This window comes from Etheostoma spectabile, chromosome 24, assembly GCF_008692095.1.
Source record: "Etheostoma spectabile isolate EspeVRDwgs_2016 chromosome 24, UIUC_Espe_1.0, whole genome shotgun sequence".
In the NCBI taxonomy this organism is placed as follows: Eukaryota; Metazoa; Chordata; class Actinopteri; order Perciformes; family Percidae; genus Etheostoma; species Etheostoma spectabile.
The window spans coordinates 15820055-15834899 of NC_045756.1; the positions used below are offsets into that span (position 1 = coordinate 15820055).

A 14845-nucleotide genomic window follows, 5' to 3' on the forward strand; every position below is an offset into this window, starting at 1 on the left:
CCCCACCCCCTCCATCTCAGAGGCAGCTGCAGCATAGACGGATATGGACGCTCCCTGGGCCGGAGTCTGAGAAGGAAAGACCAAAGGAGTTGTTTCTTTTTAATTGTTTTTTAAAGATATTTTTTGGGGGGCATTTTAGCCTTTATTTTGATAGGACAGCAGAAGACATGAAAGGGGAGAGAGAGGGAGGAATGACATGCAGCAAAGGGCCGCAGGTCGGAGTCGAACCCGGGCCCACTGCTTTACAACTTAAGGTCTTTTTTGTCTTAAAGTGTAGCACATTACTGGTTTCTCACTCTCACATCCTTTTGGTCTATGGCTTCAAATTTAGATTGTGTGTAGATTGTGTGACCTTTGACCTTCTTGGCAGTTATGTCCAACCCTTAGCATTATTCACCAACCCCAACCACTTAGCATTATTCAAAACCTAAATGATTAGGGTTACTATGGTACGGAGCCCGGAGGTGATGTGAAAAAAATAAAAGAAAAAAAATAAATCGACTTTGGACAAACCCTTTTGCAATATGTCCAGTTTTTTTTGCAATTGCGCTAGTTTTATTAGTGGTACTGCTGGCTAACGCGCTACTAGCTAGCTAGGTTAGCCTTTTTTTTGTTGGATTTGAAAAATTGCAATTAAAGCTCAACATCTTGCAAAACAAAGTTGAGATCTCGCAAAATGAAACTTGAAATATCGCAAATAAAACTGGAGATATCGCAAAACTACGTCAAGATATAGCAAAAATGGTTGTCCCCAGTACGTGTTTTTTTCCCCTCCATGTCACCTCCGGGCCTCCGTACTATGGGGACCTGCGTCAGTGCTGTTTGCTGACGCTGAGTGGGCGTTTCCATTTGAAAACCCCAGGAAAAAGTCAACTTTTGAAGCAACATTTTGTAACATAAATATAGAATGAATGAATGCTGGTTGACATAATTATGAGTCTTTGGTATATTCCACCAGTAAAGACTTTGACTTTCTCAGAGGCCTTTACTTAAAGTTTTTATTTTCCACAGATTTTATTTTTTTTGCCATTTGACTTCTTGAATATTTATCACAATTAGAGCCCGAACGATACATCGGCGGGCCAATATTAGCCTTTTCCCAAACTATTGGCATTGGCATTTATTATGGCCGATAAAATCTTTTTTAATTCAAATAGTCATTCATCAGAATCATTTAGAATATGTCCACCAGAGGACGCTCTACAACGTCCCTGTTGGCAACACTGATTATCTTTTTTGTTATTGTGGTTTTGTTCAAAGGATTTTGACCTTCATATCTTAAGTTTGTATTTTTATACAATTTATCCATCAGAACTTATAGAAATAAATGTATTAATAATAAATGTATTTTGATGTTTCTCTGTTCTGTTGTGACAATATATCAAATTATTATCATATTATTTAAGTGAGAATTCATAAATAACTACAACTAACTAATGATAGGGGAAGCTGTTTATGTTTTGTAACGCGTTTCTGTTTTCGTTTTTTTCTTAAATGCATATTGGATTTATCGGAATATCAGATTTTTAATTAACCAAATATTTGTAGGCCAATACGGTTACAAATACTTTATCGGTTGGGCTCTAATCACAATAACAGCCATAACAGCCTAACTTTCTTGCACATGAAGTCCTAAAAAAAATGTTTTAGTCTTCTATGTACAAAAAGATACTGATGTCCTCCTCGCTTGGATTGATAGATACTGTAGATCTAGATGAGAGAGAGAGAGAAAGTCTTACCCTGAACAGGATTTTGGCCACGGGTTTCTTCAGGGCCTGCGCGATGCTCCATAGGTTGTCGTACAGCGGCGTGTTCACCATGCCGGGGTCCACGGCGCTGACGGTCACCGGGGAGCCGCCGGCCCTCAGCTGCTCCTGCAGGTAGTAGGTGAAGAGGACCAGGGCCAGTTTGCTCTGGGCGTAGGCACCAAGGGAACTGTAGCTGTTCCTGGAGAGCGACAGGCACAAATACTCAATCCGTCTTCTGATTTTAAAGTTTGTTCCCCTGCAATCCCCTGTGGAGATTTATTTTGAGGTGTCCATACCAAGGTTATTATAGTTAAGGTTGCTAAGGTCAAGGTTAATTGTAAATTGTCTAAAAAATCTTGTAAAACATCAACCCTGTCGTCTACAGTCAAGATATGAACATCATTTTTTCAGGACAAACTGAGCTATTAGAATATCTGTGCTGCAGTGAGGTCACTTGAATGTTAAAAAAGGTTGTAGGACCTTAAAGACAAATACATAAAACGGAACATAAATCTGACAGATATGTATTGATATTACAGACAGAGACATTTTACTCTCTAAAACCCTTCTCATATGTCTTGGGAGTCACACTGTGAAGAAATAAACATTATAACTCATACAGTTGACAAAATACTTACATTTTCTCCAAAAAAATCCAGACACTTTTGCCCTCATGACATTTACTTATGCCCATAATCCACATAATAATGTCATATTTATTGATATTACACCCACAGCAATGCATTAAGATAAAAGAAGATGATAAAATCATTTACGATTCTGATGAATGAATATTTGAAAAAAAAAATTGTAATGGCCAATAATTATAGATGCCGATATCGATAGATTGGGAAATGCCTAATATTGGCCGATAATTTCTCACCTCCTGTTTAAGTCGTCCATGTGCACCACTCCCGCGTAGTGCGTAGCCGAGGACATGTTAACCACCCTGGAGCAGCCGCCCTGCCGTCCTGACCTCTTCAGCGTGTCCAGCAGCAGGTTGGTCAACAGGAAGTGGCCCAGGTAGTTGAGCGCGAAGTGGAACTCAAAGCCGTCCTGCGTCCGTCTCTCAGGAAGCGCCATGGTTCCAGCTACACCAGAGAAGGACACACGGTTTTTGGACTACGAAGTGCGTCAGTCGGAACGGTGCATTTGATGCGTGTGTGTGTGTGCAGCGTACCATTGTTAACCAGGACGTGGAGGGGGAGCCCTCGGTTTTGGAAAGTCTGAGCAAACTGTCGCACTGATTTCAGAGAGGTCAGGTCCAAGAAGGCAAACTCAACTGGGAACAGAAAGCCAGGTTAGCACAGAATCTCAGAGCTCTGACAGAGTCCTCCATGTACATGAATAGAATATGATGAGTTAGTTCTAGAGAGAATTGCGATGCATCTAAGAATCTTTACCCACCCCTGTTCCAAAATGTTCCAAAATGTGCACCCTCAATGTTCCAAAAAGTGATGAAAAGGTAGCACATCTCAAGTTGAGGAGGACACATAATGTCATTTTACTTGCACAAAGCCTTCATGATATTTCAGCGCTGATTTATTGCAATGAGAGCCTTCTTAAACTTGAAATTAGTATTTGTCCTTTTTAACTTGGGACCCTAAGCGGTGCTACCTTTTCCTCACTTTTTGGAATATACCTTAAAGTACTTTTACCCCGGAGGAACGGGCAATAAATCATCAATTATTGTTCATTTTCTCTGCTTTTCAGAGTAAATAGTGTTATTTAGAACGGTTTTATCTTCAAAAGCCTCAAGGTGTGGCTTCTAATCTCCCTGCGCAATGTTTTTTTTTTTTTTAAATAATGTAATCATGTAATTGTTTTGCTGACAGTAAAATAACTATTAGCTGAAGTTTAACTATCAATTTGCCATTTATTATTTATGTACAAGTTCAAGATTAAATACTGCTCGGTCACTTCCCATTTTGAACCAGACTGTGGTTTTGGCCGAAAGGACCGGGAGATGGTTTACCTTTCCCCTCGCAGTCTTCTTCCTGAATCCTCCGGATGGCCGCGGCGCCTTCTTCCCTCTCGTTTCCAGCTGGAAGTGATGGAGATCAGAAGCTTATGTCCAACAGATATTCACCCAATCCTACATCTACACTACGTTTACAGTTTGAAATACAGTACGTCTACTGCGATAAATCCAAAAATGACGCCAATGCTTCATAAGATAATAAGAAAACATGCTAAGCGGAAATACTCAATTCTGACAACAATGCTAATGCCAGTATTTTCTCCTTTTGAAATTTACGTTCCACAACAGAATGTCTTTTTGTGTTTTGGCTTGTGTGTTGGTATCAACCGGGTTGCCAGATATACCTGTAAGACATACAGCTGTAACGCTAATGCTGATGCTAATGCTGTTTCAGTCCAGCTCTTTTCCGTCTATATTTTCAGGATGTAAACCAAAATTAGTACAAAACTAAAATCTGCGGGAAGTGAGAATGCGTCTGACACCAATCTCCTGTTGTGCGATCTCATATCGCCTGGTTGAAGGCGTGTGATTGGGCAGGAGCCTACCTATGACAACATGCATGCCAAGCCTTGCCAGATGTTTCGCAGTCTCAAAGCCAATTCCTCTGGTACCCCCGGTCACAATGGCAACTCTTCCACTCTGCTTGGGCAAGACTTTGGGAGGAAAGAGGGGGGGACCACATCAGAACATTTAAGTTTAACTTTAAGTTTAATAGTTTATTTGAACAAAAAAAACAAAAAAACAACATTAAAATAAAAGATTTATATACATGCATTCCTGCATACATATATAATTAAAATGACAGATAAACAAGGTCATGTACTTATTAGCACAGTCTTCCAAAATTGAAAGTCATTCAAACAGAACAAAAATGTTCCATGTTCAAAAGGAGAAGGAAGAAGTTGATAAACAACTTATCAAGTCCGACCCCCTTTCTCTACTTTCATCCTTTGGTAAATCTTATGCTTCAGTTATTTACACATTATTATTTACTCATCATAGACACAGATGCATACATACACAAACACATTTAAACCTTTTTTTTTTCTTTTCTTCCCTTACTTCTACTTTCTATACCATCTATCTATAGCAGATTAAATACCACAGCCATACTAGACTTAGTATGCTACATGCTAGTATGTAGACATATCGGTATATAAATATATTAGTATATAGACATACCAGCATATAAATGCCAAGAAACCATACAGTCTTTCTACAATACCATCACTTTAAGTCCTTTTTGTATCCCTTTAATATATTAATTTTAAATAATCTCTTGAAATTGCTCATTGTTATAGATGATTTCATCTCTTCACTGCAGCTGTTCCATAAAGTAACTCCTTTAGTTGTGATGCAGTATTATTACATTATACAGTCCTCATTTCCAGAACATCCAGTATGTGGACTATGTCAGAACAGAAAGGTCTTAAGCACTAAGGATTAGTTACTGTATGATATGCCAACGCTTCATAAATGGTATCCTTAACTAATGATTCGTTATCATCTGAGATAAGCGACACAGAAAAAGACATTCATACGATATAACAACTTAGACTGGGAGCTGACCTGGGAGCGTAAAAGATCTGTTGAAGGTCTGATAGAGAAGAACTTTGATTCCGCAGAAATGCAGCTTGAGGAGAGGCACCAGCACCGACAGCAGCCACATCCTTCGGTTGTCTCCGCCCGAGCAGCTTCACAGTCCGGCTGGGGGTCACGGTAATGAGTCCGGCTCCGAGGAAAGTCTGTCACAGTATGCCCGAAGATGGTGCAAATTAGAAACATCTATGGTTGCATGTGTGAATGAGTTGTATTTTATAGTAGGCTGAAACGAATTATGTAGACCTGGAGAAATGGGAATTTCTTTGGGAAACTCCACTTTAAGACGAAGACTGACAGAACTAATTTATATCAGCATGGGACTTCCCCAGCTGAGGGACGGCCCTCTTGTGCTGCAATTTCTCAGTAATCACACATGAAAATCTGCACAGCCCCTAAAATTAAGATTTTCTCGATTAAAAAAAAAAAGAAATGTAATGGACAATTTAACATGTCTATAAAATTGTCAGAACTTGTTGAAAAATGTCAATCGGTTTTTCCCAAATGCCAAACATGACGTCCACAAATGTCTCTCTTTGTCCACAACTCAAAGATATTCGGTTTACGGTCACAGAGGAGAGAAGAAACTAGAAAGTATTGACAATTTAAAAGCTACAATCAGAGAAGTTTTACTTTTTTCATGAACAATGACTCAAGATTAACCAACTATCAAAATAGTTGCTGATTAATTTAACAGTTTACAACTAAATGATTCATCTTTGCAGCTCTAAAATGGGTACACAGAAACAAGTTTTGCCCGCATATGTGGGAGATGAATATACAAAGTCTGTTTCTCAGTATTCATAAAAGTGGGATTAGTAACGGCTGCGAGAGAAAGATGATCTCACTTTGGAGTGTTTCTTTGGTTGTTTGATTTGTGGCAGCGCGTCTGGATGAATAATTTGTCATGGTGTGATAGAGTGCGCCACTTTGTGCATTCAGGGTGGGTTTGACATTTTGGGACCATATATAAACAATTTTACAAATCCCGAGTTGAAATGTGACCCGGCGACATGTCTGTGATGTGTCACGCTCTGTGAAAGAAAGCTTTCACATTCACAATGAGGCAGTTAACATTTCCAACCGTACACATCCTGCCAACAACACACTGCGACCAGAAAACGTCGACAAGATCAAAACAGGGAAACACACACAAACTCAGAAACTTGAGCTGACCTTAAGAAAGTCAAAACGTCAAAAATCAAACGTGGTTGTGCAGTCTCGTCACATGACCATATTCAATCTCAGCGGCGGGACGGGTTAGCTTTACAGTCGTAGCAAAACAAAAATGGCGGAATCATTACCCCCGGCCTCATATTGAAAGCATGGTTACCTTAGTAAAAGTGCCAAACAGAAGCTACATTATGTGGTGTCTTCTGTGTCTACCAAAACAAACGCTGTGGACAGGCAAATGTTTGTCTTTTCCTATCAAATTTGGATATGTAATAAGTCTCTTTATGTAAGCTATTTTGTAATTAACTAATTCATTTTATTGATTGGATGAACCATAATTTGCCTAAAGATGATTATTTTGTATTTTTGTCCAATTAAATGCTTGAGTAGTTTTTTCCCTAAGCACTTTTTTACTCAAGTAATTATTTGGATGACTACTTTTTACTTTTACTTGAGTCATATTATTATGAAGTAACAGTACTTTAGATTGGATACAATTTTTGGCTCTTAATACCAACAATGTGGTGGTCTGTAACTGCGCAACCAGCCCAGATTGTTTCTCACAAGTCCTTTATAACGTTAGTAACGGCCCCCTTATTAAAAAATTGTTGGGTTTAAATCGGGCTCGGACCCATAATTCCCTTAGAAAGGAAAGAGAATTTATTTTTGTTTCTTTATTTTTAAGTATTTTATTTGTGTATTCCTCCTGAAAGGGACTTAAAATGTTAATTTGTTTTATTGTTGGATTTAATTTATACATCCAAGTTCATTTGTTGCTAAAATTGCACTTTTTTAATTGTCAGATTAAAGGGAGAAGAGCTTTGATGTTGAACAAGAGCTTATTCATTATTTTACCTACTACTGTTAAAAAAAGGAAATACAGGCTACTCATTTGCACTTTGAATTTTTATTTTTGTATTCCTCCTGAAAGTGACTTTATTTTGTTGTTGGATTGCTAATCTACTTTACATATGGCTTCAGGTTGCACTACAAATTCATTTTATTTGAACAGTGCAGTGTTAAACAATTTTAATAAATATAGATTTAAACCTTAGTTGATATTTGTTTTGTGTAAATTGTTAATAATTGAGCAATGACAAAATAATCGGCTATTGAAAAATAACGCGTTCCATTACTCAAAAATTTAATTAATCGCTAGATAAATCATTTTACAAATAATCTTTTGGAACAACCCTACTTCAAACCTTAAAATGGTCCACATTTTTCTCACATTTGGAGTTCTTCTTACACATTTAAGCCAGCAATTCAGTGTAGTGTTCAAAAATTCCCTTTTTGTTTCATAAATAATTGGTCTTATTCAACATTCCATTAAAATTCATACTTACTTTAATTATTCTCACTACTTCAACTTCTTCTCACGCATTTTAGCCAGCAATGCAGTGTAGCTGGAGCCTGGTCCTACCAGACTCTGGTCCATTAGCCTGGTCCAACCAGACTCTGGTCCAGTAGCCCGGTCCTACCAGACTCTGGTTCATTAGCATGGTCCTACCAGACTCTGGTCCAGTAGCCCGGTCCTACCAGACTCTGGTCCATCAGCCCGGTGCTACCAGACTCTGGTACATCAGCCCGGCCCTACCAGACTCTGGTCCAGTAGCCAGGTCCTACCAGACTTTGGTACATTTCATTAGTCCAGAGAGTCTGTTAACTTCCTTGTATCCTCTGGATCTGCCATAACCAATCGCTACGCTTTGGTCTTAATGCCGCCTTAGCATTGCTAGCGTTAGCTTTAGCCAACTCCTTCACCACTAACAGAGTGAGTTGGAAAATCAAACGTTTCCCAAACCCTGTGGGGAGGAGGGCCACAACATCACGGCCACCAACAAGACTCAGCAAAGACTGTTCCTGCTTGGGCTTTAACCTCTGGATATTCTGCAGCGTTGCCACAACAGACCGCACCTTCTCCGTCGCCATTACGAACTCTCCAAAGGTTACCAAACCTCAACGTCATCGTTCTCAGCCACTCCTTCTGTCCAGCCAGCCCTTATCACTTTTAGAGAATTCATTCATTTTGAAATGGTTTAAACCTGACTAAGGTTCTCTGCTCTCCTTCCTCCCCTACACTCCTGTGCGGATTTTCACGTGTTTTTGTAAATTTACATTCTGTTTAAAAGTTTTCTTACAGACTGAGCAGCTAAACCGTTTCTCTCCAGTGTGGATTCTCGTGGGTGCCTTTTAATTTCCACTTACTTTAAAGGCTTTCTTACACACGGAGCGGCTAAACGGTTTCTCTCCTGTGTGGATTCTCATGTGTGTATGTAAATCCCCACTTTGTATAAAAGCTTTCTTACAGACGGAGCAGCTAAACGGTCTCACTCCCGTGTGGATTCTCACATGCTTCTGTAAATTTCCACTTAGTAAAAAAGCTTTCCTACAGACTGAGCAGCTAAATGTTTTCTCTCCTGTGTGGATTCTCATGTGTGTACTAAGATTTCCACTATGTTTAAAAGCTTTCTTACAGACTGAGCAGCTAAATCGTTTTTCTCCTATTTGAGATCTCAAATGTCTCTTCAGATGTCCACTGGTGCCAAATATTTTCCAACTCTCTTTCTCACCAGTTCTACATTTGAAATCACTGACAGGGACTTCATCACTATTCAGAGAGTTTAAACCTGACGGAGGTTCTCTGGTCTTCTTCCAATCAGCATTGTCATCAGTCTCAGGTTCAGAAGAGTCTCCAGTCTCGTCATCAGTATCTGGTTGTAAATGTGTATCTGGATCTGAGTTCATGGCTGGTTCTGGTCTTCCACAGTCCTCTATATCTGCTTCTGTTTTCATCTGTTCAGTGTGTCTTTGATGAAGCTGTGAGAAATTAGGTTTCTCTTTGTCATCTTCACTCTTCACAGGGACAGGAGTGAATGGGAACTTGGTGATATCAGCCTCCTCCAGTCCAGTGTGATTTTGGATAGCGGATTGGATAAAATCTTGGAAATTAGTTTTTCAAAAGCAAAAGAGGGATTACAAACTAAGACATGTAATCTGATTTTATATTTGATTTCAAGTGCTACTATTATTGTTATTATTATTGCTATTTCAACTGCTACTATTATTATTATTTTTGTTATTATTATTATTGTTATTATTATTATTACTTTTCACCATTGCAACACCTTAATTATGTTAATTATGTAAATCCTGTATCATAATATTCCTTTAACTATGTAAATATCCACACTCCTTATATTTCTTTATTTATATTTCTACTATTTTTGCAACTGCAACACAGAGTTTCCCTTCAGCGATCAATAAAGTATTTCTAATTCTGATTCTGATTCTGATTTCTGATTCTGATTCTGATCTGGATCAAACTTGCCCTTTTAGGTTTTTCAAGATTCAAGATGTCTTTATTGTCATACCACAGTACACTGTAGCACAAAATTACGTGTAAAGTTCACAGCTTAAAAAGAAATAAAGCACAGAAACAATTAAAAACACTGTGGAAAAGTCAAGATATTAGTTACATGAATTAAAATAACTAAATGCTTAAATGCTTACATGGGTGTGCAGAGCGTGTAGAGTGATACATATAAATATACATGTATAACTTCAAAAAAAACGGAGAAATATAAATATATAGATACTAGATACATACTGTTGGGAAAAAGTATAAATATCCTTATTTAAAGTAAAATAGTGCAGAACTCGGTTTGGGATCAATTTGATAAAAAAAAAAACGGATTATCCTGATCCCATCAGAAGGGTGGATTCAGTTGTTATTTTTGGAACCAAATAAAATTAGAGGGTTTTTTTCATCACAAAATTGATGGTTACTGATGATCTATACATTTCTATATATTTATAACATATATGAAGCATGTCACATCTAATATATATGTGTATATATATATATATAAAATTTGTGGCCACCGGTATTTTGCCTACCTGTTTATTTAAGGCTCTGTAAACAGTGTTCCTTTAAAAAACTGGCATAAATGTAAAATGGATCAGGTGATTCTGGAGAGAAAAACATGGGATTTCTGAATCTGGATCAATTTGATCCAGATTCCATGTTTTGAAAAACTGGGCCCAGATCACAGAGGACAAGGCTTTGCTCGATTGCGTTTTGGCTAGGGCTGAATTACATGCTGTACAAATAAATGATTGTATGACTAACACAGTAATAGATGGACTACACATAAACTGTCCTTTACGGTTATTATATTGATTAAATTAGTTGAGCGTCAGGTTAACTTAGTTTAGGCTGCACACTGAGCCCGAGGCAGTCATTCCAGATAAAAACCACACCGGGGCTACAATCACATGCAGCTAACGTCACTGAGATAAAGGAGGGCAAAACAGCACCACCGATCTGTTTCCACCAAACACACTCTATCTACATAGATCAGCTATAAACCCCGGATCTGCAGTTTGTTACCGTGATGTTTGCTACTGAGCCTGTTTGTAACCGGTAGACTACCGGCAACGTGATATTCACCTGTTAAGCTTTAATAGAACGGTACTCGACTGTCACCAGACAGTTGGCCTGTTTGTGGACTTACGATGTTGAGCTGCTGAGAGTGAACAGGAGAAACACTGGAATGGATATTTGGTATTATTTTTAAAAGAACAGGGAACACTGATGTATGAAACTGCCAATTAGAATCATTTACTTGTTAATGAAAGGTGCCAGATCCAGTCTTTCCGGGAGTTTTTTTGTGATTGTTGCGGGCACAAATACTTGATTATGCGACACATTTCCTTAACCCTTGTATGGTATTCGGGTCAAATTGACCCATTTCAAATTTTTACAAGAAGAAAAGTTACATTTTTTCTACCTGAAAATCAATGGCCTTACCTGTTTCCTGTGATAAACATGTATTCCTGACTCAATTTGGAAAATTATTCTGGCTATTAATGTTTACCTTATGACAAACAACACTTCCATATTTAATTGTGTTCTACTACAGCATTCCCTAAACATATAGTACAATGTAAATTGTCATGAAAATAAAGAAAATGCATTGAATGAGAAGGTGTGTCCAAACTTCTGGCCTGTACTGTACGTTATCGCAATTGTTTAAAATTGAGATAAAGACAATATTTTTTAATAGATTATGAAGTAAAATTTTATTTCAAAAACTATTTTCAAAAACTGGGGTTCGATGAAAAAGAGAGTGTGTTTGTTTTGTCGTCTTCATAACATTCCCATGGCAAAAGAGGAAAATGGCTGCTCTTGTGTGAAGTAAACGCAACATTTTTCATCTTTCTGCTAAGATATATGTCATTTTTTTGCAAAATGCGGGGATTATGAAATCAAGCAAGACCCGTATTATTTTGCGCGGAAATCGGCAATTTATGCGGTGAAAGTGTGGCATATTTGAAAAAAAATGCGGCCCCAGCTTAAAAGTGCGGACTTTGTCTGATTATGCATTGAATTATGCGATCGCATAATCACGTTTTTCTGGAGGGTCTGCAGAACGCAGTTCCGGAAAGTTGCAGCCCACTTTAACCCCTGCCTCCTTTGCACTTTTGTTGATGTTTTACACTGAAAGGACGGCATCCAATTTTGTTGTACATGTCCAATGGCAAAAAGACTACCATATTCTTAATATCTAAAAAGCAATCATCAGCTTACCTTTATGGTTGAAACAGTGTGAGTATGTGTAGTCCGTGTAGACCGAGTCCATGTTTTAAAGTGACTACCCGGACGTTTTCTCTTCAAACTGCCGAATGCTTTATGGACGTAAAATCAAACCTCCGTCTGAGGCGATGTGCTCCTCGAGTTATCTCCAGCCTGCATTTAAGAAAAACACACGCAACTTACAAAAAGGTTTACCCCTGTGAGATTACATTTGTGACTATATGACCATTTTCGTTTTTTGTGAAAAAACAAGGAAATTCAAAAGATTTTTTTTTTTCATAATTGGTGCTTATTTCTTAGAACCTAATCATAACAGGTGAAAGTGCTTGAATGTAACAATTGTGTAACTTCGTGTGAGAATAGCAGGTGCACAAAGACAACGTAGTTTCATAGAAACTACATTTAAATACATATACACCCATTCATGCATACATAGGGAAAGTAAATTTACATAATGTTAATCGGATTTTTAATTAAGAATTGAATCGTGAGCCTAAAAATCGGAATCAAATCGTGATATTTTCTGAAACCCACAATTTAATTACTACGTATTTTCATGCTGGTTTTAAAAGATATGCTCCACTAACCTGGAAAGCCAGACATCTGCAGTTTTTTCCATATTTAAATTAATAAAGTGCATTCACACCTATCCTGTGTAACTTTTTTCGGGTTTTCAAACAATATCCAACAGTCTGCACTGACGACGGATCTCGTCCTCGTACTCGACGATAGCTTTTTAAATTATTTTATTTTATTTTTTGACTTTGAATACTACTTCAGCAGCAACAGTTAGTCACTCGTTGATAAACTCTCTCAAATACCCAACTGAAGACGTCGTTGCTTAATTACAGCTGAAAGAATTATCTGCACTCCGACTAAAATACAGTCTCTTCAAGCTAACTCAACACTAGCATGCAGCTAACGCTAAGCGCGCTTGTGTTGTTTACTTCCGCTGGGTGTCACAGTGATTAGGTTCCGACAGCGAAGGCGTGGGCGTTTTTCGTTCCGCTTTCAACTAACGGCATTTTCTTCAAGCTTGTAGTAAGGAGTAAGGATGTACATCTACCTCACTTCATTCCAAATGGTCTCCCTGAAAGCTTTTTTTGTTCCTTCTTTGTCCCACCTGAATGTGTGAATAACTGATGAAGCTGAAATACTAAATCAAAGTCGATGCCGATACCTTAATAGACTATAATAGTCAAACTGGATTGCTATTTGGAGTCATATTTGTCGAGTTGTGTTCAAACTCATTCCTGAATTTGTTGAATCTGCTTTTTCTGAAAGACAGAACAGGCTATTTCTGCGTAAATAAACGTGAGCCAGTCGGGTCTTTTTTATCACAGAAATACATATAAAGCACATAAGTGTACACATAATTTAAAGTACTATGTGTTTGTAGTGGGTTTTGTAACTGTTTTTTCTCGTCTCTCCTACAGCAGTGCCCCTGAACGCCCCATTGCAGAGCGGTCAGACAGCGACACTCAGTGGCAGGCTGGTGGAACTACAGCTGCTGGTTTTAATAAAAAGCAGCCACTGACACTTTAACACGTCAAATAATAGACATTCAGACAGACATGTTTAACCCTTGTGTTGTCCTCCCGGGTTTAAAAATTTGACATTTTTGTCCCTTTTTCAGACTTTTTTTTTTAGTTTTCAGTAACACCACCTTATTACCACTAGTTTTACACTACTTTTTGAAATTCATGGTCAATAAACCTACTTTATGTAGAATTGTACCTAATATTTGAGTTAAAAAAAAACAGAAATTATGAATAATTTTGGACTAATAGTTAATATCAGAGGAACGAACAGATGAGCTGCAAGAGGCCTAGTTTTAGTTTGTTTTAGTTTAATCGCACAGGAGAAGATATACATTGCATATAATAAAAAAAGCAATTTCAGTCATATCATTTCAAAAACAATGCAAGTAAACTACAAAAATGAAACAAGCAATAGAAAAATTAAACAGGACAACCTATAACACAGAAATATATACAGTAGATATCAAAAATAACGCAAGCAAAAGACTGGATGGTTTGGTTTAAATAGTGTAAATTGTATATTATTGCCCTGGCCTCCAGCACTACTGTCAGAAATCTAGGAGTTATTTTATAATATGGTTTAAAAGGAGATATGAAAAGACATGCGGTGAGTATAGCGAATGGGAAAGGGTTAATCTTCACAACGTATAGCTAACAACTGCAATCAGGTACTGCTGGGATTTGAACGCAGGATCTCCTGTTTACGAGACAGGTGCTTTAACCACTAAGCTACAGCGCCTCCTCCTGACTCAGACTTGTTATACGAATACAATAAGCTAGTGAAGCTAGTGCTTTTTGTGAAGGGAAATAGATTGAACACATTCGTTAAACCTGTTTTACAATTTTAGTGAGAAATTCAAGCATAACGTCAGTTTGTTACCAAGACAACTCAACGGGGCACCTTTAACTTTCATCTTTGAACCAGCGATATACAGGGGGACGTTCAATCGGAGTTTGGTGTGGTTGAATGTCATGTTTCCTCGGAACAATGTGCAACAGGCTTTGAGATGAGTTTTCTCTGGTTACTAGGTGTGTACTCTAGTCTCTGCTGATGTCTTTTCATGTAACATCTTAAATCCTCATTAATGTGGCGTACACCCGAGTAAACCACACTTTATGTTATCGTTTTACTAATATTGAATGATGGGGATTGGGCAAACATGCAACAGGAACCCAACAACAAGGTGCTGCTGGGATTTGAACC

General features: G+C 38.0%; 1 protein-coding gene, 1 non-coding gene and 1 pseudogene across 2 annotated transcripts in view; all 3 read right to left on the minus strand.

Moving 5' to 3' along the window:
* The window catches only part of LOC116673678 (dehydrogenase/reductase SDR family member on chromosome X), a 15880-nt gene extending 2806 nt beyond the window's left edge, over positions 1–13074 (minus strand). Inside the window, exons 1-9 of the mRNA XM_032505894.1 lie at positions 12688–13074; positions 12095–12253; positions 5299–5474; positions 4275–4382; positions 3724–3792; positions 2929–3030; positions 2632–2839; positions 1740–1947; positions 7–66 (exon numbers count right to left, since the gene is read on the minus strand). Coding sequence (XP_032361785.1) covers positions 7–66; positions 1740–1947; positions 2632–2839; positions 2929–3030; positions 3724–3792; positions 4275–4382; positions 5299–5398 — 855 coding nt within the window. The 5' untranslated portion in view covers positions 5399–5474; positions 12095–12253; positions 12688–13074. The remainder of the gene's footprint in view (positions 1–6; positions 67–1739; positions 1948–2631; positions 2840–2928; positions 3031–3723; positions 3793–4274; positions 4383–5298; positions 5475–12094; positions 12254–12687) is intronic.
* LOC116673679 (zinc finger protein 572-like) lies at positions 8485–12146 on the minus strand (annotated as a pseudogene).
* A 1233-nt stretch (positions 13075–14307) lies between the features above and the next one.
* trnat-cgu (transfer RNA threonine (anticodon CGU)) lies at positions 14308–14380 on the minus strand. Its single transcript has one exon. It is a non-coding gene; the product is annotated as a tRNA-Thr (tRNA).
* Positions 14381–14845: the final 465 nt, after the last annotated feature.